Genomic DNA, 24,158 nt, shown 5'->3' on the forward strand with positions numbered 1-24,158 from the left:
AATTTTCATTTATGATGGTAGAATTTATCATTAATGAATATGAGTTTGTGTAGGTTATTGCATGTAGTTCTGGAATGCCTAAACCAAAATCAATAAAAAGAAATTGTAGAATTTATGTTAAATAATCTAGAAAATACATTCCAATTCAAATATAGACTTTTCTATTTTGATAAAGTTGGAGTATTTCCATAAATTATTGGTGCAAGTATTTTACAGGCGATTACCTTCCTAATACTATTCACTCAACCATGCAGTGGATGAACTTAATTTTAGCAACAAATATGATGCCCTGTCTTAAGATACACATTTTCAGGCAAGAATCAAGTTACAGATTCCTATTTTATGACACAAAATGATAAAAACAAAATAGAATATTAATGAAAAAATAAAATAAAAGAAATGAAAGCATAGGTAACTAACTACAAACCTTCACCAACAGTTAATTCTGTTGATCTTTTAGGAATTAATTTAATTTTATCTTCAAAACCATTTCTTTTTATCACTTTCTTTGCACATTCAGCCATAGGTGTGAATGCCTAGAGGAAGATTAAGCATAAAGATTAATTCAGTTTGAGAGAAAAAGAAAAAGAAATATGTAAATTCTTATAGATATACAACATTATTCACTCGTTACAAGAAGAAAGCACATCTGGGTTATCATTTAAAGTATTCTTGTTTCACTTTCCTCACAAATATACACAGTTATAGCAATGTTACAATATTTATCAGTATCAGATTTTCAGCAACCCTAGAGTAAGTTATTAGTGAGCCAAGCCAGTCATCTGGTTTTGATTTTCAGTTAAAATCAATTTATTTCATTTACGTTGTTAATGATTTTGGCATGGACATTGCAATTTGGCTTTCACCACCACTTTTTAAAAATCTCTATGTTAAAAATAATTTTTCCATTTGACAGTAACTTAACTTCATTTCATACTTGGAAGCACTCTGTTTGTATTACTAGTGTTCATTAGGAAATGAATAAGTAGTACAAATACCCCCTCTCCCCCTTCTCTAAAGCATCAACATATATAACACAAATGTCAATTCTTAATCATTTCTTCATCATAGCATTTGAAGTAACAAATTTTACAAACATTTGTGACTGAACAACAAACCTCACATGCTGTGATAGAATCTGCTCCACATTTAGCAGCCATCATAGACAGCAATCCAGTACCAGTACCAATATCAAGAACATTAACTGGTTCATTCATTCTTCGGCGTTGTTCAATAGCCTTTTTAAGGGCTTTAAAATATTTCTGGTTCTGTAAATGAAGAAAACAAAGGAGTTATTTAATTCAACACAATTCAATTTCTAAAATAACATTTTCTCATCATAAAAAATGGCATGACTTAGTTGCAGATCATACCAATATAAAGCTCTGTTGCAATTAATGTATTCTTTTGGTACAGAAATGAATTTTATTTCATCAATGAAATTTTATTCCAAGGTTTTTCATTTTCTAAAGAACATTAAGTAAATTATGTGGTTATTTAAACTCAGATATCTGTATTTATTGTCAGAGTTAATGTTTAATGCTTGTTGTGGTATGTATCATTGATAACAAAACAGTGATGTGAGATGCAATTTAATTTATCACTGAAGCATATAAAGTTTTGTTTAAAGTTATAGTACAATGTAATGCTATAATTTAAGGATCAATATTCACCATCTTAATCCTATATTATATGAATTTGATAACTCCCACGAACATATATATAGAGGGAGCTAAGGCCTAGTGGTTAAAGCATTGTACTCATGATTGCAAGATTGTGGTTTTGGTTCCTAGACTGGTGCTGCTGTGCCTTCTTGAGCAAAATACTTCATTTCACATTGCTTCAGTTCATTCAGCTGTAAATGAGTAACCTTGTGATGAACTGGCATTCTGTTTAGGGGAAATGTTGGCCTTCCCCTGCCTCAAGCCAGCAGGGTGGCATCATTTGAAAGCTACAACAATGTAAAGAAGCACTTGTGACTAGTGGTGTTTAGTTTGGTCAGCACTGTGATATATATGATAATGAAATACATCTAGAGCTAAGGAAAAATTATTTTCCATTTATGTAGATAAATTTATCTAATCCTTTAATGATCAACCCACCTCAAACTGCTTCTCAGAACATAATACAAAGCCTCTATTTTAAGAGGTTCAAATTTAAAATAAAACCACATACTATATGAGGGAGTGCTGAGAACTTCCAGGCTTTGAGTAAAAGACAATACAGCAGGATCAGTTAATTATGATTTTATTCAACACATCCCCTCTCAGATTCACATTCTTAGTGCAGTAGTCCTTCAGTTTTTCTAAGCCTTGTAAAAGAACTTGGAAGGTTGGGCCTCCAATCAGGCCTTTTGTGATACCCTTAAAGCCAGGAACTTTTCAGCATCCCCTTGTAATTTTATTTAATAACTCCTTGATTAGCTACGTTCCAAATCTCCAACTTAGAAATTAACAAGTTAATATTTTGCAAAATCTCTCTACATTTTTGATTATTTACAAAATTAACTGAAACATACAGGCTGTTTATTTTATAATTATGATTACAAAAGGATTACTTAAGTATTCAAATTTAATAATCATCAGTAAAGACATAAATCCTTAGTTTTCTAGATTTTCTGCTAAGATTGACTTTAATAATAAGGAAGTGGATTAAATAAATATCAACTGTATTTTAGAGTCAATAATCAAAAGAAGGAAATGATAGTATTTTCAAATTACTGGATCACAAGTTAAATTTTGGTTGGCTACAAATGTGCTAATGAGCTGTATGGTTAGCAGCAGATGCGGCATTCAAATCATGTTGGTTTTTTATTTACAACTTATTTCCTTCTTTTTCTGTAGTAGATATAAATATATAAGCAAGAGGTGTTGCAACTTACTCGTTCAGTATCATGGAGCATATCAGCATATGAAGAGCTGGAAAGATACATACAAGAATATGAAATAAAAGCAGAAAGCAATAATGGCTTTATGATAATCTTGAAGAAAATCTTTCATCAAAATTGCATGTTAATTTGTGTTCCACACACCAGCTTAATATGACAGTTATTTTATTAAATTCTTCGTTATTTTCAAAATTAATTAAAACATAGTTGTGCATTTCAACAGAAATATAGTAACAAAAGAGTTAAGTAAGAGAAAGAACTCATCTATCGTGTGGTACACCAATTGTTAAAGAACACACTATCACAACAACGACCCTCCTTTAAGAAAAATCACCAATCTATGAGATAACAAAATAAGTTACAATTTAAATGTCTCTGGTGGCATGATCATTCTTTTTGTTCATTAACAGGAATGACAGGCATGGCAAGGTTTAGTAAGACAATTTCATTACTTCTATTGTAGAAAGAATCTCCCTTGTCAAAGAGAGTATTATGGGAAAAGGAATGAAAGTTGAGAATATTAATTTGGTTAATCTGACTCTGCTAGCTTGAATGTGCCCCGTGGAGATGTCAGGCATTGTGACAATCATGGAGTATCTACTACTCAATTGCTTCTGTGAATAACAATAAATTTAGGATTGTATTCAAGTAGCTCAATTTCTTCTATTAAAGGATCACTTTTGTATTGTGCATTTTTTTTTATAAAGACAAGATCAGGAGAAATTGATCAAGATGTAAAAGAAAATGACAACTAAAATGAAAAAAAAAAAATTATGACGAATTTCATGGTTGGCAGTTGAGAGCAGAAATCACGGGCAAAGTTTAGAGAGCTCTTACCCCTGCTGGCGACAAAGGGACTCTCACTCAGAGTAAAAGGCAGACTGTATGACGCATGCGTACGAACAACCATGCTACATGGCAGTGAAACATGGGCTGTAACTGCTGAGGACATACGTAAGCTCGCAAGGAATGAAGCCAGTATGCTCCGTTGGATGTGTAATGTCAATGTGAATACCCGTCAGAGTGTAAGTATCTTGAGAGAAAAGCTGAACATTAGAAGCATCAGTTGTGGCGTGCAAGAGAGACGATTGCGCTGGTATGGACATGTGGTGAGAATGGAGGAGGATAGCTGCGTGAAAAAGTGCCACACCCTAACAGTTGAGGGAACCCGTGGAAGAGGTAGGCCCAGGAAGACCTGGGCTGAGGTGGTGAGGCAAGACCTTCGTACATTGGGCCTCACCGAGGCGATGACTACGGACCGAGACCTTTGGAAATGGGCTGTGCGTGAGAAGACCCGGCAAGCCAAGTAAGATCGTTGCCAGTGCCCCTGGACTGGTTCTTGTGCGGGTGGCACATGAGATGCACCATTTTGAGCGTGGCCGTTGCCAGTACCGCCTGACTGGCTCCTGTAGGATTTTCGAGCGAGATCGTTGCCAGTGCCCCTGGACTGGCTTGTGCGGGTGGCACATAAAAGACACCATTTCGAGCGTGGCCGTTTTCGTGCGGGTGACACGTAAAAGCACCCACTACACTCTCTGAGTGGTTGGCGTTAGGAAGGGCATCCAGCTGTAGAAACTCTGCCAAATCAGACTGGAGCCTGGTGTTGCCATCCGGTTTCACCAGTCCTCAGTCAAATCGTCCAACCCATGCTAGCATGGAAAGCGGACGTTAAACGATGATGATGATGATGATGATGAAGTACTCCAGCATGAATATCTTCCAATAGGGATTTGAAAAAGTTTGATAATTTTAGGCAAATAGTACTGACTTCCACATTGTTTGATTTGTTCTTTAGCAGTGTTCATTTCTATGGCTGCAAAGGGTGGTTTTACTTGGTACAATTCCTTATTTTAGAAAATTTTTCACTTTCATAGACATGAAATGAACTCCTTTATCATGGTGGGTAACACTGAGAGTTTCAGCAGGAGAAAAGAGCAGTTTGAAAGGTGATATTTGCACAAGGAAATAAAAAAGGTTAAATATAAATATTCATAAATCTAAAAAGTATTTCTTTTGAAATATCAACTGTTTAGGTCCCACAAAATTTAATGAAATGCTTTCAATAGCTTCCTTGAGATAGTGTTGCAGCTAGAGTAGTGTTGACACGTCAGTCTCATCTGTAAGTAGAATGGAGTTGTCAACTTCAATAATTTTGAAAATGATAACTTCTAGAGGAATTTGGAAACTGGCATAAGATTTGCTTTAATAGACTAACAACCCAATGATCATTTCAAGTTCCCTTTTATAAGTAGGAACTTTAAATGGAAGCAACATAGAAGGATTGAAAGTTATTCTGTGATTCTGATTGTAATACCAAGGAATTTTATGTTTGTTGTGTTAAAATGCATTCTTTGCTAGATAAATTTAAATTTAGATCTTTGGCACATGACAAGAATGCAGTATAACATGATATATATTTAAATTATTGCCTGAATATGAATTTTTCAATAATTGCATTACAATCTGTAACAAGAAGTAAAAATAAAAGTGATTCAATAAGAAATTGAGGGTTTTTTGTCAAAGAATAAATAAATATTTCCCAGTTTATTAAATTATATTGGCACTGTCATGGTATTAGCTGTCAGAAGCGAAAGTAGAAAAATCTAAACAAGGAATGTTACTGCTGGTTTGAGTTGAAATCTGTTTCTTTGGCTACTGACTGGCCGGAGCTATCTATCTATCTATCTTTCTGTCTGTCTATCTCTCTATCACTCGTCCACCTTCGTTTGTTTCCGTAGAATTTATCAAATTAGAAAAAAAAAAAACTTTTTGGCTACTTCCATCATGCTAGCTCCACACGAGAGGCATATTTTTCGGGTATTTAAAAGTCCATGTCTCTTAAGCCAATTAATACTATTTTCTGTTGTAGCGGTGGCGATGGCAATATCGCGGTGATTAATTCCAACTTTGGATTACGCGTGGTGGTGGTGCTGATTGGTGTATGTGATTTGTTTTTAAAAACAATAATGAATAATGCAAAAATATATTTATTTATAAAGTTTAAACTGAATTTCATTTGTTTAAATTCTACGAGGGAGAGAGAGAGAGAGAGAGAGAGAGAGACAGACAGACAGATAGCTCCGGCCAGTCAGTAGCCAAAGAAACAGATTTCAACTCAAACCAGCAGTAACATTCCTTGTTTGGATTTTTCTACTTTCATTTCTGACAGCTAATACCATGACAGTGCTCTTTCAGGGTCGATAAAACAAGTTGAATACTGAAGTCGATGTAATCGACTTACCCCTCCTTGAAATTGCTGGTTTTGTGCAAAATTTGAAATCAATATTAGTTTTGCATGTTCAGTCGATTGTGAAGAAGACAATTCCACTGCTGTTCAGTCCCGGTCAAACTTGATCAAGCAATCCTATGATGAAAGACAATTCAGACTAGACATCCTGTCTTTTAGGAGATATCTAAGACTATATCAACAAACGAGATCTTTTTTAAAGACAGTTGGGGGTTGATATTTAAGGGAAATTTTGTTGCTACTTCTAAAAGATCGGGCGACCACTTAATTTATGATGTAAACAATATTCCAGACGAAAATAAAGAAACTTGATTATTCTTCAACAATCATTCCGATTCACATATGATATTATATAAATACAAAATAGGAATCAAGCAGTAAATGTATTTTGAAAAAGGAATGAAAAAATAAAATATTACATTAATTAAACGTTTTCACACCGCAAGTGAATAAAGGAAGTCATTCATATTTCTCTAATTATTAATATACTAACCGAGCTATTTCTTGGTGATAATCATAATTTTCGTCTTGTAACACCCATTCATTCTTCCCCAGGAGTGGATTGAACTGGGAAACGAATATACTCATTGTAGATCGAAGTTGAAAAGCCGTCAAAACTGATTTCAACATTAAACAACGTGCTCCAAGACAAAATATCTAGCCAAAAGGGACATAACTCTAGACCATTGATTTCACCCCCTCCTACCATCTTACTCACGCAGTTTAATCGACTCAGGGAACATTTTATTGACTTTGAAATTAAAACATCTTAGGGAACGATTGATCTTAGGAAAAGTTAAGGCCAAAAGTGCAAAATATGGAATGAGGTAATCAAAATTTACATTTTAATGAGTAGATCACAGGCATACATACACAAGTTTGTCCCTTGAATTTATTTCCTCAAAACTTTCAGAAACAGATATTTTTTAACGGAGTCTTCTGCAAATATAGATGGTACAGATTCCGATTATATCGGATTTCCTTTTTTTTTGTGAATTTCCAAGGGTTAGTGAAAGGAGTTTCGGAAAATTCACACATGTTAATTTTGTTTCCTCATAACTTTCAGAAAAATGGGTATTTTTTTCCTGAAAATTTTCCGATACTCCTCTCTCGATTCCCCGGAAAAAAATTTCACAAATTTCTTACATAATTGGAATCAAAACCATCTGAAAAGTACTGTAGAAGATTTCATTTATAGATTACGATTTATTGGAATTTAATGCGGTGGGAGGGGGAGGGGGGGCTACACATACATATTGATGCCACAATTTTTTCATAATTTTAAATTTCATTTTGTAGATATATGTGATGTGTGATGTGTGTGTGCGAGCATACCAGTTTCTTTTCTTTTCATAATAAATTCCTATATAATCGTAATATATAATCGCACCATATGAAAGGTATTTGTAGAAAATTTCAGAAAAGATACCCATTTTTCTGAAGGTTATGAGGAATCAAAAGCCCACTCAGGTAAATTTTCCTATACTCCTCTCCCGATTCCCCGGAAAACTTTTTCACCACAAATTTCTTATATAATTGGAATCTAAACCATCTGAAAAGTACTGCGGAAGATTTCATTAAAAATATCTATTTTTTCTAAAAGTTATGAAAAAACAAAGTTGACGGTAGGGGGAGGACCACACTCATGCTTAGATGACATTTTTAAAGGCGTTAATAAAATATAGTTTAAAAAGACATTTATCTAATGAACTATAATGTTAAACGTGTCGATTCTGGCGATCTCCATAGACTATCGTCCTCCGCAAATCTCAGACAACGGAGATCAAGGGACATCACTAACTATTATCGGTGCAGTGTGGATGTTATCTATTGTTGGGGCATATTTTGGTTGCAAAAAAGTCATCCCTTGCCGAATATTCTTGGCAACATAACCAAGTCTTCAAAATCTTTGCAAGCATACTAAAATATCTATGTATCATTATTAATGAAACGAGATTCAATTTCAAGGTGGACCCTACAGTCTTTCACAAAGTAGGCGAGAAATGATAATGTAGAAGCGTAAGCAAAGAAAACTTCAAACCCCAATTGTAAAGTCATCCACATGTCTCTAATTATCAATGACATGAAGGTTTAGATGGATTTGGAAAAGTTGCTCCTCTTCTGAAACCATATTGAAGTAACTTAGCAACATTCTGACTCATAGGCCTGACTTGAAAAAGATAGTACTGATTATTTACTTAACTGTGTTATAGGAAGGTACTAAGGACTGGGAAGTGTTTAAAGTAGAAGGAACTTACTGATTCGTGATATACGAGGAGTGTGAGTGTACAGTATTTCAAAAGGATAAGGGATGTTTTGGGGTTGTAACTAAATTTGGCTACAAAGTTAGACATTGGAAGGATAGCAGAGCACTTGCTGAAGAACCACAAACGAAAGCAGAATATGCTTCATCGTAGATATGCAGAAAATGGAAATGTATTTTCGACCTGTCAGAATGTTTCTGCAAGCTTCTTTGCATTTACTTACTGTTTATTTTTGCTCTTGCAAAATATATTCCTTTTCACTGAATTATTGTAACAAACAGAATTTATTTTGATAAGATAATTGCTTCTTTGTATACATTTTAAAATTCTTAAATTAGAACATATTTTATGTTTTATTCAATATACCAGTCAGTGTTCTGAATAATATAATCGATTAAAACACTTTTAGTACCACAGCATGGTTGCAGTTCAATGAACGATATTAAAAAGACAATACAGCATAAAATTTTTTAAACTAAATCTATTTGAGAAATACAAGGTAAAACGAAAAAAAAAAAAATGAATAGAAAAGTGGAGGGGCTAGTTTCACTGAGCCTTCAGCCTTTATCAAATTCAAGGGTTTTCAAATTGACATCACCAAAATTTCACTAACATTGGACGGGAGCGGGCTGTCCCGCGAAATTTTTTTCCCACTAGAGTTCCGGACCCTAACTCTTTGCGAATAGCCAATCAAAGCAGAGCCACCTTTATCCTTTCTAGTCAGCACCGTGCATTCTTTACTCTTTCCTTCTCTACTGGTAGACAGCAACCGCTCCGTCTAGGTTAATGTTTGTTTCTTTTCGTCATTTGAGAATTGAGATGGCTCTGAGGTGTGCTGAAAATAACAGCTAAATAAGATTTTTTTGATAAATTTTCTAACTTAAAGTTTATTAGCTAACATCTGGCTAAGTTTTCCTTAGGGACAGTGCAGATTCACAAAACTTAATTGTTATCAACAAAATTAATAACGTTAGCATGTCGGACGAAATGCTTAGCGGTATTTCGTCTGTCTTTTCATTCTGAGTTCAAATTCCACCGAGGTCCTCTTTGTCTTTCATCCTTTCGGGGTCGATTTAATCGACTGGCCTCCTCCCTCCAAATTTCGGGCCTTGTACCTAGAGAAGAATTAATCAATGAAGCGGAGTGACCATGACAACAATTTCCACTTCTACGGTGCGGATAGTGGCTTAAAATTCATTGTCTAAAAATACGTAACATTAAATGCTTTCAACTTCCTTATAATGGGGCTCATTTTGCAAATGAAAAAGATTAGATCCAAAAACGAAAAAGATAACTATTCATATTTTCAGACTTATCTCATGAATGAATAATAAAGTGGATTCTGACGGAATGTTTGTTATAAAATAAAAGTACACTACCGGCAAATACCACCACTACTACCACTACTTTTAATCATTAAGACAACGAAATGACTAGCGCATGCGCACTGTTTTCAATTTGCCATGTGAATTACTAGCGTGGTTTGTGGCCCATTTCTACGCGAACATGAGTTATTGTCGAAAAGAAGGTAAGAATTAAAAGAGTGATTATTAAATTACGAACTAAATTCCACTTTACAATGTCTAACGGTTAAAATATTTTATAGTTATATTGCCGATCCATGTTTTTGCTGTCGTTTAATTTATATGCAAATGTTCTGACGACCTGACCTTTACGTTATTCTCAATGACCTGACCTTTACGTTATTCCCAATAATTAAAAAAATGTTTCGGAAATAAACTGCAAAATTCTGTTTCTATTATTCAAAAGGAAAAAAATAAATTAAGGGGTACTGATGAAATAGTTAAGTGAACAAAATATGATACGTCTAACATAACTGAGTATATCGTTTAACTTGATATGACATTTTAAAAACATCATTACCGTAAAAAGGTTTTTCTTCAGTATCATTTTAACATTATTTACAAGTGTTTATTGGTTTAATGTTGATTTATATTAATATTAGTTACATGTCTAATATTGACATTACTTCCAAATCTAACGTCGTGTCTTATCGAAATTATTGTTACCTTACCAAGTGTATACACAAGTTCTGGTATTGGCTCCATTCATCTTATTCCTCAGTCCAATTATCTGTGTTATATAACCCTAATAAAATGACCCGAACCGACTAAGGGGACCTCTAGTTCGTCCAACGTCCAAATCTCCTTCAAACTACACTTTCGTCTTAAATCAGGTTATATTGCATTATGTTCATAAAAAGGATGTATTTATGGAATTGTTGTTTAAAATGCTTTATGCAATTAGTTAATTTTTTTTCAGCTTGACTTTTCAATTTGTTTGTATTTATATTTTCATTTCCTTATGAGGATTAGGATTCGATAAATAAAAGAGGACATTTATTCACAAGCGCCAAATGAAGAAACAGTTTTGTTTATATTTATGGACTAGTTTAGATTTTACTCTCTCAATGAATGGGAACCGTAATTTTAACTATTTAGTTCTCGCTTTGTTTATGTATGTATTTCTATGGGACACGATTCCAATGGGCAAAAGGGTACCTTCAATTAAATCGGCCACTACGAATGAAATCAAAGTCAGATTTGAATTCAGGTCGTAGGTACAAAGCCGGTTATATCACCCTTATATACTGCAGCTATATATTATTTTAGAGTAATCTCCCCTGTATCCAACCTGTTTTTTTTTTTTCTTCACCAAGTGATTGTCATTACTTTGTCATTGCGCAAACTATGCTGTACCATGTTTATAATTTTACTGCTATTTTTAAGATGTTAGGCGATGAAATTTATTTTTTCCGGTGCATAAAGATGTTTCTAATATAAATGCAACATAAATATACACACGGGCGCAGGAGTGGCTGTGTGGCAAGTAGCTTGCTTACCAACCACATGATTCCGGATTCAGTCCCACTGCGTAGCACCTTGGGCAAGTGTCTTCTGCTATAGCTTCGGGCCAACCAAAGCCTTGGGAGTGGATTTGGTAGACGGAAACTGAAAGAAGCCCGTCATATATATATATATATGTGTGTATATGATTGTGTGTGTGTTTGTCCCCTCAACATCGCTTGACAACCGATGTTGGTGTGTTTACGTCCCCGTAACTTAGCGGTTCGGCAAAAGAGACCGATAGAATAAGTACTAGGCATCCAAAGAATAAGTCCTGGTGTCGATTTGCTCGACTAAAGGCAGTGCTCCAACATGGTCGCAGTTAAATGACTGAAACAAGTAAAAGAGTACATGCTCCCTAATCATGTTTATAATTTTTAATGTTATTTCTAGCACGATGGGCAATAAAATTCATATGATTCCCACAAACACACATAACCTTTGGCAGTAAATGAAGAAAATTGTTGACTACAAACAAGCAAAATTTGCCCTGCTCAATACTCTGTATTCGTTGGTCGATAGGTACTCTTGTAAAAGAGACAGAGGTACTACTTAAGAAGAGTGGACCCGACTCGCTCGTCAGTAGACGCATGCACCTGCGCTAGTCAAAAGGATGCACGTATACGCACAAGTCAGTGGCATAAAAAAAACAAAAGACCCTTCACATGTATAAATATGTGTAAATTGTAAATCGGAGCAGGGGTGGTGGTGGTGGTGTTTGTGTACTCTCATCATACTCTTGAATCTGGTTTTATATACTTTCTGATAAGGGTGAGCAGAGCTTTGGAGGAATGATCATTCACAAACACTAAAAATCCTATTTTGTCTATCTATCTATCTGTGTGTGTGTGTGTCTATTTTCATTCTTTTAGTTGGTTCATTATTTACATTTGACGGGTATTTGTCCTCATCTTGTTTGTTGTTAACACGTTTCAGCTGATATACCCTCCAGCCTTCATCAGGTGTCTTGGGGATATTTTGAACCTGGGTTCTCATTCCTAAGGTATTTTTCGATGTTGTTGTTGTTATTATTATTATTATTCTTGAAGGCCAACCACAAATGTGACTATTGACTTCTTGGAAGAATTGTTTGCTTGTTATGGAGTGCCAGATACGATTGTGTCAGATAATGGCACACAATTCACAGTGAAGGAGTTTAAAATATTCTGTAAGTCAGTCCAGATGAAGCATGTGTTAACTCTGCAATACCATCCAAGGTCAAATGGGTTAGCGGAAAGATTTGTTGACACTTTCAAGAGAGCCTTAAGAAAGACCAGATGGGAAGCTTTTGAAGATAGAAGTATGACAAAGTTCTTACAGGTGTACAGAATAATACTGAATCCAAATACAGAGTCGAGTAGGTCACCCACGGATTTGATGTTCTTCAGAAAGATTTGTTCTGTGTTTGACAAATTGTTGCCAAGTAGGAAATGGAAAATACAACATTTGGGAAATAGAATGAAATTTTAAAACTCGGGTGACGAAGTGTATTTTAAAATGTATAAAAATAGAAAACAGGACTGGGAACAAGGTAATATAACTGGACGTCTGGGTAATGTGATTACGTGGTAAAACTAATTAAAGAAAATATATACCAAAAATCAAGAAAGGTGAGATGAGCCAATGGATATATGGTATGACTTGTTCAAGGTCCCAGAACCACAAGTGAAAGCAGAACCGACATGTAGGTCGAACAGGAAAAGAAAATATACAGAAATGATGGAAATTAATGTCAAGAGAAAGAGATATGCCAGTTTCTCACCAAGGAAATAAAATTATGATAAAAATAAATGAATAAAAAAAAAAGACAAAGCCAATCTCTAAAAGGAGAGGTGTTGTATGGGAGTAGAACACCCCTATTTGGTTGACTCCTAATGGACTGTGCCACAATATAAATGGACATGCACAGAGAGAATCAGTGAGCTGTCTAAAGCCGAGAGTTACGTATTGTTGAGTGTAATTACAAGTATTGTGTATCTTGAGTAGAACAATTTGCAAGGACATTATTAATTATCCCCTTACATCGTATGTCGAATGTGTGGTACATCACAAATAGATCCGGTAAATTACGCCTTTTGAGATTCACTTCCTTTCGTCCTTGATTAGAGTCAGTTGAAACTCTTCTCAGCTTTTTCTGCCATTACTTTGTGCTCTGGTTTTCTTCCAGAAATTGAGAACTGCTTTATGAGATCATATGCAGTTTTAACCACAGACCCTTTTGCACCAATCTCTATGTCAAGGACTTTGCTTTGAAAGCCAGATTCTCTCAGTCTGATGGCTAAACTGTCAAATTTTTCAGTCTTGTGGATCTGAGCTTCCTCCATTCTGCTTTTAAATGACACACTGAGCTCAGTCAGAATCACTTGTTTTGATGAAAGTTAATATAATGTTTGGTCTCATACTATTCTTGTTGATAATATTTGGGTGATTCTTTCATGGAAGGTCTGCTGAGCACAACCCAATCATTCACTCCATCTAGTAGACCTAGCCTCTATGATCCAATTGGCACAGCTGTTCCAGGATACAGTTTTTTGCTCCCTGCTGTATAGAACACTGTTGGCACTTCTGATGTCATCATCTTCCTTCTTGTTGTACAAATCACATGCAAGATTTCTTTAAGCATTTGTTTGTGCTGCTATGTTTACCTTCCTTGTGGCTTGACAGAGTGGGCATGTAGCATCAGCCAATCCCCCATCCCCTGCCCACTCACAGAGATAATACACACACACACACACACACGTACATATGCATAATTCATTCACCTCATGCATGTGGTATTTATGCTGTGACCTCTCTCTCTCTTATAGTTCAAAATTGAAGGAGCACCCTTCTGTAATAATTTCTTGTCATCATCATCGTTGTTTAACATCTGCTTTCCATGCTGGCATGGGTTTGACGGTTTGATTGAGAATTGGCAAGCTGGGAGGCTGCATCAGGCTCCAATCTGATTTGGCAAGAACACTGGTATACCTTGAAGGATGAAGGAACAATCTGACTACCCCGGCAGGACTTGAGTTCAAAACAAACTAAATACTGTAAACACCATGTCTAATGCTTTAATGATTTTCCTGTAGTCAATTATTCAACTTCAATGTAAACTGATTTATTGTTAGTAAAGTGGGTATAGCATAATCTCAGTTAATGGGAATAAATTTGAGTCATACATTGAATTAGCAAATTTAGAAGTAATATAATTTTTGATTTTGAAGAACTTGTCAAACTCTGAGTGTATGAATCCTTATGAAGCAACCATTTGTATATTTAATAATGAGACCTAGTTATTATTGTCTTGAAGGCTCCTTAATTTGGGAAATTTGACATCTGAAATCATCAAGATCATTGTGTGATTTTCATTCAGATTCAGAAATCATTTTTTCTGAAGCATTATGAAGTAATGATGAGCATCAATTGAACAGTTAATTTACTGGTCTAATTTTCCTTGGTCTAAATTCTTCTACAGATATAATTATGTTTATGCTTTATTATTCTAGTAGCATACCCAGTTTTAGATGAAGCATACTATGATGCCATAGTATGTTTGTAGTATTGAGTAGCTTTCTATAGTTTTCCCCAAGTTTGCTCTTGTCTTTAAATTTGTAAGAGAAGAGATTGTATTGTTCATGCTGTTCTTCAAAGTATTTGTAATATAAGATAAAATGGTAATCAACAATAAAAATCAGGTCTTAGGGTAGGATCACATGGAGACCATTTTTACTGTGTGGCATTTACCCAACAAAATAAAATTCAATCTGTACATGGATTTTTGAATTTTTTCTCTTGAAGCACAAAGGTTTCAACTACAAAACTTTGAATGATACAGGCAATTTGAGTTATATTAAACACTGTAAGAAAAATGAATTTATTGAACAATTTGCTTTGCGTATTTAAAGTTATTTTTAGCACTGTAATGTAATTTGAATTAGTTTTCTAATTGCTTGATAAATATTAATTATAGCTATTCTGTTTTTTTTAAAAGGGAAAGATGAAATAATTTTTGTTACAAAAGAAGATTATGAGAAACCCAGCACAGCACTTGTAGCATCAGCTAATGATGAAGATGAAGAACCAGGTAACTTTAATTGTAGTCACTCTGATTATTTAGTTATTGATTTTTCTTATTTCAGATATTGCTGCAATCCAGATGAAGTATTTTGAAGGGATTTTTCTTTTTAGTTTACCCAAATTTTGCTCATAAAGGATGTTTGCAACACTTTCATGGAATTATTGTTTCTTGTTTGTTTGTTATTTAAACCAGCCATATCTGGCCAAAATATCCAAACTGTTTTATGTTCAAACTGGCCAGACCTGGCCTCTCACACACCCTACAATGTCTAAAAACCAACAATCACACTATCAAAATCTCAAAGCTATGAGATAATGCATAATTAATTCAAAACAATGTGAATAAATAAGCATTACATTTGACCAAGTAATCTGAATGCTTTCTTGTTGAAAACTTGTTTTAATTACTTGTTATTTAAATTTGAACAGTTTTGAATAATTTTAATATACAGGAGTTAAGAACTGAATCTATTGCATATCTCTAATGTATAGATAAACCTAGGTGTTTGCTTGTTAGTATAAGTGCAGCATGGCTGTGTCGTTAACTTTGTAACTCTATAAGATGTACCCGGTGCAAGCTATGGACACATAAGAGGTGCAGCAACATCAAAGGCAGGTTAACTAGCAAGTTAGTTTTTGTTTGTGGCAGATGTTCAGGTGCAATAAAGACTGCAAACAAACAGGAAACAACTTCTATCTCATTCCAGGGTGAAAAACTAGAGGTAGTCGATAGCTTCCGCTATCTGGGCGACCAAGTTAGTAGTGGGGGTGGGTGCGCTGAAAGTGTAGCTGCTAGAATAAGAATAGCCTGGGCAAAGTTTAGAGAGCTCTTACCCCTGCTGGCGACAAAGGGACTCTCACTCAGAGTAAAAGGCAGACTGTATGACGCATGCGTACGAACAACCATGCTACATGGCAGTGAAACATGGGCTGTAACTGCTGAGGACATACGTAAGCTCGCAAGGAATGAAGCCAGTATGCTCCGTTGGATGTGTAATGTCAATGTGAATACCCGTCAGAGTGTAAGTATCTTGAGAGAAAAGCTGAACATTAGAAGCATCAGTTGTGGCGTGCAAGAGAGACGATTGCGCTGGTATGGACATGTGGTGAGAATGGAGGAGGATAGCTGCGTGAAAAAGTGCCACACCCTAACAGTTGAGGGAACCCGTGGAAGAGGTAGGCCCAGGAAGACCTGGGCTGAGGTGGTGAGGCAAGACCTTCGTACATTGGGCCTCACCGAGGCGATGACTACGGACCGAGACCTTTGGAAATGGGCTGTGCGTGAGAAGACCCGGCAAGCCAAGTAAGATCGTTGCCAGTGCCCCTGGACTGGTTCTTGTGCGGGTGGCACATGAGATGCACCATTTTGAGCGTGGCCGTTGCCAGTACCGCCTGACTGGCTCCTGTAGGATTTTCGAGCGAGATCGTTGCCAGTGCCCCTGGACTGGCTTGTGCGGGTGGCACATAAAAGACACCATTTCGAGCGTGGCCGTTTTCGTGCGGGTGACACGTAAAAGCACCCACTACACTCTCTGAGTGGTTGGCGTTAGGAAGGGCATCCAGCTGTAGAAACTCTGCCAAATCAGACTGGAGCCTGGTGTTGCCATCCGGTTTCACCAGTCCTCAGTCAAATCGTCCAACCCATGCTAGCATGGAAAGCGGACGTTAAACGATGATGATGATGATGATGATTGCACTGCACATCATGTGCAAGTACCCTCCATTATTGCCTTTAGTTCACCAATGCCTTGTAAGGGGAATTCAATATATGGAACTTGTGCAGAAGCTCATCTTGTGTGTGTATATATACATACAATGGGTTTCTGTACAGTTTCCATCTACCAATTCTATAGGCCAGTGTTATAGAAGTCACTCGATTTATGTGCTGTGTAGGGGACTGAACTCAAAACACATGGTTGTGAAGCAAACTTCTTAACTTCTCACAGTTATGCCTATACCTATTATGCCAGATCTGCCTAACTGGCTCCCGTGCTGGTGGCACATAAAAGGCACCATCTGAATGTGGCTGATGCCAGTACACTCTGACTGGCTCCTGTGCCAGTGGCCTGTAAAAAGCACGATCTGAACGTGATCGTTGTTGGTATAGCTGTGGAATAGTGGTTATAATACATCCTTTTGATATATACATAGTGTATAGAAGTGTTTTTATGTACTTTTGTATGTGTATCAACTAGAAAAACTGTTAAACTGGTACTTTCCAGCCAAATTAATCTGTAGTTGTTCTGCTTGGGTTATATAGACACTCAATACAAACTTCTTTTGGGAAATCCCATTACTGAAAGCAACAAATTTGTATTTTTTATTGTATTTTGATAAATGTGTAACTCTTTGTCAAGGATGGAGTTTTTAAAGAGGAAATTGTATACCACATAGACCTGACCTAATAAAAAATGTTACAAACTTATTTGGATTCAGCACAGATAACATAAAATCAGGAATTTTCACTCTTGGAATACCAATTTGTTTGTCTTTACCTGTGTAATCACTGATGTTATTGTTCACAAAACATCTTATAAAAAGAAAAATGTTTCTGTTTAGATTCAGATCAGTCATAGCCATTCATTAAATTAATGAATGAATATGTGTGTGTGTGTATGTGCATGCATGATGAATGTATGTATGTATGTACATGCATGCATGAATGCATCCATCCATTCATCATGCATTCATGATGAATTTCTAAAGAGTTTATGTTTACCAAATTCCACTCACAAGACACTGGTCAGTTCAAGGTTATGGCAAAATACATTTGTCTCAAGTTGTGAAATTGATCTCAGAACCATGTAGTTCTAAAGTAAGCTTTTTAACCATATAGTTATGCCTGTAGGAATCAGATTTGTTATCAGACAAACAGACTACAAGAAAACCTGTCAGATTTATTTCTTAGAGGCATAGCTGTGCAGTTAAGAAGTTTGATTGAGGAGACAGCATAATGACTGTAATAAGCTTTAAAGTTTTGACTATGCAGTCATGGTTTTGAATGAAACAGTAAAAGCTTTTAATATGTAAATAAAGCAAATAAGCTGCACTTTAATTTAAGAAGAATGATGTCTTCCTTAGTAAACCACAAAACAGCTCTTAATTAGTAGTCTATGTATTTGTTTAAGTTATACAGATACTTCTGTTCATTAATCAATTTGAGCTTTTAGAACAATTATTCTTTATATGTTGCTGTTATAGTTTCATATATATATTTTTTCTTGATTATAGGATTGATTCTTAAAGATGGGAGCATCAACTGGAATTGTCCCTGTCTTGGTGGTATGGCTTCAGGTCCTTGTGGTGTACAATTCCGAGAAGCATTTTCCTGTTTCCACTATAGTGAAATGCAACCAAAAGGTTCTGAGTGCTATGATGCCTTCAAAAGAATGCAAGAATGTATGAGCGAATACCCTGATCTTTATCCAAGTAAAGATGAGGAGGAAGTACCAGGAAGTGACTCTAAAAAATTAGAAACTGTTGAAAATAAGGATGAGTCTCAGACTAATGTGACATCAACACCAGTGCCACCAACTGCAGAAGTATCTTGACCTATCAATTTAGCTAGCGAAATCATTTATTATTATTTAATAGCATTTAGGTTTGTTGATTGTTTCTAGGATTATCAGATTTGATCTGCTAATGTCCTAATGGAATCAAATGTAAACATTTGATTTGTTCTGAGTTTGTTACCCTTGGCATCACTACCTATACTATTTTTGGTTTATTGAACCAAGTCATTGCTCTGAAAAATCAGGTTGGCTATAGATGAATTTATTTTCAGGATGGTAATATTTTTATTCAGAAATTCATTAATTAGCTTTATGATATGTATGGTTTTTTTTTTTTTTTAAATTACGAGTAAACTTTTCTAAATAATTTTTTCATCTAATATTTTTATATATTTCAGTTTTTTTTTTATTATCAGTTTATTTCAATAGGTTTATGGTGCATAAAGTTTAATTTTCATTTGCTTTTCATTTGTGAGATTCATTGAGAGGAAGATTATATCCATTTGAAACTTTTTTCTGATTGTTATTGAATCAGGAATCAATTAAAATGTTAGCAATATATTTACAAAACTCATTAGAAAATACCTCCAACAGATTTCGTTTGAATGAACAAATTCAACTGCTGTTTTTGTATGTGAAATGTTTATTTTATACTCTGTTTTTTTCTCCTGTTAGTGGTGCAGGAGTGGCATCACACATGATTTTTGTAAGATCTTACAGACTCATACTATTGCTGTGGTTGATGTCAGCATGGCATTCTGTAGGATGATTCTTGTAAAAATGTTTAAAAAAAAAAAAACCTATTAGGAAGGATTCCAGAAAGCAATATTTCTGGTGAAGAAAGATTCACTGAAATGTATAGTTTAGAGAGTGAGATGTATCAGCAGTGATATGAAGAAAGGCAGTTTACATTGGATAGGCTTGGGTGTAGCAGTATGCAGTTTACTAATCCAGAGGTACTGAAACTGTAGTAGTATTAATGGTAAAAGAGGCAGAAAGACGATACAACACATGGCTGAAACACGTTCATGATTCATCTGAATGTGGTTTAAGATGCTTGGCTGTGTATCAGAAGTGCTCTCAGACATGTGAGCAAATATTTCTTGTTTTGCAATATTAGTTATTATAATTAAAATAATTTTTGTATAATTTACAAGCCCCAAAAATGCAACCGTATTTAAGACATTTCTACATGAATCTAATCATAACTGTCATCAAAACAAAGTGATAGAAGTTTAGAATATATAATTTTTTACAAATGTAAATGCATTTAACAAAATATCAGGCTTCAGCATGAAGAAAACAGGTTATTTCATATTTTGCAACCTGATTTTAGGTTTCTTTGTAATCAGGTTGCATATTATAAAAGTTTGTCTTCTCAGCCATGAAGCTTCTAAAATATTCCAGATTCATTTTTCATATATTTTGAATTTAAGCTAGTAATAAAGTTAAATTGCTAAATAACAATAAGATGTAATAGAACTTTATTCTTGTTTACAGCTTTTTAATATGCATATTTCTGAGTTAGATGGCTGTAGCATTTATTAGTTTTTGTTAAAAGTCATAGGATAAATGTTATAAATAAATATATTTACTAAAAGTATTGGTTGAAATTATCAGTAAATACTAATTTTATTTTTTTTTGACAACTTGGTTGATAACATTTTAAACATTTATATAGAATTTTAATTCTTGAATTTATTAATAAAAAAAAGTAAAGAGTTATTAATGCGAGATGCTTTGCAGTTTGTATGTTTCATTTAAAATATTCTTATATTTGTCTTTAACATTGTTATGTGATTTATGTGTTATGTTGTAGGTATATATTTAGGTCTTCAGGTCAGTTCTAATTCAGCAGACCTGTGATCAATGGGTTTGAGTTGTGAACCATCTCATTTCTTTTTCAAATATATTTTATTGTAGATTATCCATATTTCTTAAGATGGTAGTGTTTTAGTTGGCTTAATGTGTTACCTTAGTCACCAGATATTTACATGAATTATTAGAAAATTCGCTGTTACAAGTGACTGTTTTCCTTAAAAAATAAATCTGCAATGAAAATGGAAAATGAAGAGGAATCTACTTTGAATAGCATTTGATCTCATGCTCTTTAATTCTATAATTTTGAAATATACGTTATCTTAGGAAGTGCATCAAGATCCTAACACATGCAACTGTTTTTAAACCATTTGTATCTTAGTGTAACATTGATTTCTAGATTCTTTCCAGTTTCTGTGTTTTGAAGCAGATAAGACCTACTCCACCAAAGGTAGTGAACTCAATGCTACAAACCAACATACTACTTGCAAATTCTGCTGCAATACTGCTGTTGTAAGCAATGAATTTGTTTTCAAAAGTTCTGTTGGAGGGGCAGTGCCACTTAACTTTTCAGGGCCCTCTTGGAGTAGTGAGGTCATGCAGCACATAGATTGACCCTTGTAGGAAGTAAGTGGAAAAGGATAGAATTCTGGCTGGACAAATTTCTAGGAAGAAAGGGTTGAATGAAGTGTTTGGTGTGTGGTTTGTGATGGTGAGAAAGAGAGTACAGGGCGTTCAAAGTGGGCTTCGGGAGAGATGGTATGCAGTTTTTTGGGTCAGGCAAATAGAGTGTTGTTGAAGGTCTAGTAGGAAAGGTGAGCATTTGTGTGACATTTTCCAATCAGCAAGAGATCCTTTTTAGATATTATCTTAGACTTTGGTTCCAAATAGGTGAGGTGTTCAGACATTCACTTGTAGTACTAACTTAGAGGTCGATAGGTTTGGCTACTAGAGAGTAATGTTTCTTGGGTACAAACAACCCAGTGATAGTGACAAGAAATGAACTGCTGACCTTTTGGTTGTCCAGAATAACTGATTTAACCATCTATGCTTCCCTTGTATTTATATGGAAATGAAAATGAGATTGTGACATATACACTCTTCTCAAGGTTGTATGAGCAGTTAAATAGCTATCACTAAATTAAAATTCCACTGAGAATTAAATCAATTCTAAGATGCTACTTTTGGCACTGAAGATAAATCAATATGTATTATTTACAATTGAGCAGTGCATTGGCAGAATTGTTAGCATGCTGGGAAAAATACTTAGCAACAGTCAGTCACTCTGTTTCGAGTTCAGATTCTGCTGAGGTTAACGTTGCTTTTCATCCTTTTGGGGTTGATAAAATGAGTACCTGTTCAGCACTGGGGTCAATATAATTGACTTACCCATCCCCTGAAACTGGTAACCTTGTGTCAAAAGGTGAAACCAATATTATTATTTTCATTATTGGTTTGTTTTTGCTAGGTACAAGCACATTTTGTGTAAGTGAAACTGTAATGTTGAATACATTTCAGTATATTGTTGGTACTTACTTTATTGATATTCAAGGTTGAAAGGCAAAGTTTAACTCAGCAGAACTAGACATCAAAGTAATGAAATTGTACAAAATATGACAAAGCTTTTCGCTCTCAGCATGTTTCTTGAAGGAGACATCTTATAGGAAGGTGAGAACAGCTGTAAAGCATTACTTTTTCCACTTTGATGCTTCATTATACCGAATAAAAAAGTTCTGCTGCAAAACTGTGTATCAGTAATAATTGATAATAGTATGAAATCAACAAAGATTCTTACTCATTGATTTATAGTGACTGAGTATACTGCAGACATTTCTCCCTTAGAGTGACCCTTCGACAGATTCAGCGTGAAACTATGAGTTGAAGGTTTCACCTTTTAAATTCCAAGTACAATCCATGTATGTATATATTTTTATTCGATTGAGATTTTAATGAGTTTTAGTTATTGAAACGAGATTAATACAAAGTCGAGCATCCAATTTATAGATGTCGTCAAATTAGTCAACTTAATCTTGGAGAGTTATCTCCCTTTAGTAAGGTCGCACCCAAAGCACAAGGCATTGGTAAATTCAAAGCTTGTCAACACTTGCCTCACAGTGAGACCGAATCCGAAACCACGTGGTTTATTGCAAGACTCCTGATATGAAGCCGTGTATTGAAACAGATATTGTTCTATTTCGGGATGGTAATGTTTTTTTTTTTAATGCCCAAATAAACTATATATTCGTTCTTCACTCGTTTATTATTGTTCTTATTTTAACTCCTGTCCATTGTCCGGAAATCTTTCATCACACATCTGTGACTTCTTCAGCTACACTTTCCGACCTCGTGTGTGCTCCTGCTCCGCTTAGTCCATTTTCTCTCTCTCTCTCTCTCTTCTCTCTCTCTCTCTCTCTCTCTCTCTCTCTCTCTCTCTCTCTCTCTCTCTCTCTCTCTCTCTCTCTCTCTCTCTCTCTTATATGTATGTATGTTTGTGTATATATATATATATATATATATATATATATATATGTGTGTGTGTATCGAGGGTATGAGAGGTATTGGTGTCAAGAAGACCCAAAGGTGTCAGGTAATGCTGAATAAGTGCTATGGACAGACTATAGTTAAACTCCAGGTTCGATAATGATACGAAGGAAGAGTCCAACGTACGTCGTGTATTAGCATGCATATATATATAAATTAACAATGAGATAAAAAAAATCCAAGGCTGTGAATAGTTTACAGAACATAAAGAGAAGGTCTTACAGCTATTTCCGGGATACTTTGTATATCCCTTCATCAGAGACGGTGCGAGAAAATGTTTAAGTAATAGTTATTATAGAGAAGATATGAAATACAGAGTGGAGTGGAGGAATGAAAAAAGACGTGAGATACATAAGGATATTGTATTTGCCGTTCCATTATTTAAGCAGAAATTTGAAATAGGTACAGTGAAGACGTGTCAGAGTTATCTCCCGTACATCCTGAAATAATTTGAAATTACGACGTATCCTTAGAGATTAACCAATAGTTTGTGAATAGAATTTAATAAACAGAAATTGCCGGAACCGTGTTATATACTTCTGTGTGCTTACCCGTGGGTTGAGTTGTGTTTTTTTTATGTTAGAAACCCCAAAACTTTTCAAATTCAATAATAAAGAAAGATAAAATAAGTGCCAACTTGAAATAGATACTGGGGCTGCGTAGCTGTGTGGTAAGTAGCTTGCTTACCAACCACATGGTTCTGGGTTCAGTCCCACTGCGTAGCACCTAGGGGAAAATGTCTTCTACTATAGTCTCGAGCCGACCAAAGCCTTGTGAGTGGATTTGGTAGACGGAAACTGAAAGAAGTCCGTCGTATATATATATATATATATATATATATTTACATACTAGCTTATGTAAATATATGCGCACGCGCGTGCGTGTATATCTTCATCATCATCAATATATATATATATATATGTTGTTTCGTTCTATTTGGATCATTTAGCGCTTCTTGCC

General features: G+C 35.0%; 2 protein-coding genes across 7 annotated transcripts in view; one reads left to right on the forward strand and one right to left on the reverse strand.

Moving 5' to 3' along the window:
• LOC106869174 (protein arginine N-methyltransferase 7) overlaps nucleotides 1–10,491 on the reverse strand; it is a 25,841-nt gene extending 15,350 nt beyond the window's left edge. Inside the window, exons 1-5 of one of the 6 annotated variants that reach the window (XM_089350804.1) lie at nucleotides 6,628–6,797; nucleotides 6,129–6,251; nucleotides 2,882–2,918; nucleotides 1,124–1,268; nucleotides 428–536 (exon numbers count right to left, since the gene is read on the reverse strand). In XM_089350804.1, coding sequence (XP_089206930.1) covers nucleotides 428–524 — 97 coding nt within the window. In that variant the 5' untranslated portion in view covers nucleotides 525–536; nucleotides 1,124–1,268; nucleotides 2,882–2,918; nucleotides 6,129–6,251; nucleotides 6,628–6,797. Of the gene's footprint in view, nucleotides 1–427; nucleotides 537–1,118; nucleotides 1,269–2,881; nucleotides 2,919–4,655; nucleotides 4,679–6,128; nucleotides 6,252–6,627; nucleotides 6,823–10,433 lie in introns of those variants that run through there. The other 5 variants (XM_014914814.3, XM_089350791.1, XM_014914797.3 and 2 more) reach the window with 5 other exon arrangements.
• LOC106869192 (mitochondrial intermembrane space import and assembly protein 40-A) lies at nucleotides 9,843–22,909 on the forward strand. The gene is made up of 3 exons (XM_014914828.3): nucleotides 9,843–9,926; nucleotides 15,242–15,334; nucleotides 18,559–22,909. Exons 1-3 carry the CDS (start codon nucleotides 9,905–9,907, stop codon nucleotides 18,876–18,878), a joined length of 435 nt encoding a protein of 144 aa, XP_014770314.2. The 5' UTR covers nucleotides 9,843–9,904; the 3' UTR covers nucleotides 18,879–22,909.
• Nucleotides 22,910–24,158: the final 1,249 nt, after the last annotated feature.

This window comes from Octopus bimaculoides, chromosome 1 (assembly GCF_046866305.1).
Source record: "Octopus bimaculoides isolate indiv1 chromosome 1, ASM4686630v1, whole genome shotgun sequence".
NCBI lineage: Eukaryota > Metazoa > Mollusca > Cephalopoda > Octopoda > Octopodidae > Octopus > Octopus bimaculoides.

What these genes read in the sequence shown, in the direction of transcription:
- LOC106869192 (XM_014914828.3), top strand. Translation starts at nt 9,905, where the DNA reads ATGAGTTATTGTCGAAAAGAAG. An exon ending in GAGTTATTGTCGAAAAGAAG is followed by an intron (nt 9,927 to 15,241) that starts GTAAGAATTAAA and finishes TTTTTTTAAAAG; the next exon opens with GGAAAGATGAAATAATTTTT. An exon ending in TGATGAAGATGAAGAACCAG is followed by an intron (nt 15,335 to 18,558) that starts GTAACTTTAATT and finishes TCTTGATTATAG; the next exon opens with GATTGATTCTTAAAGATGGG.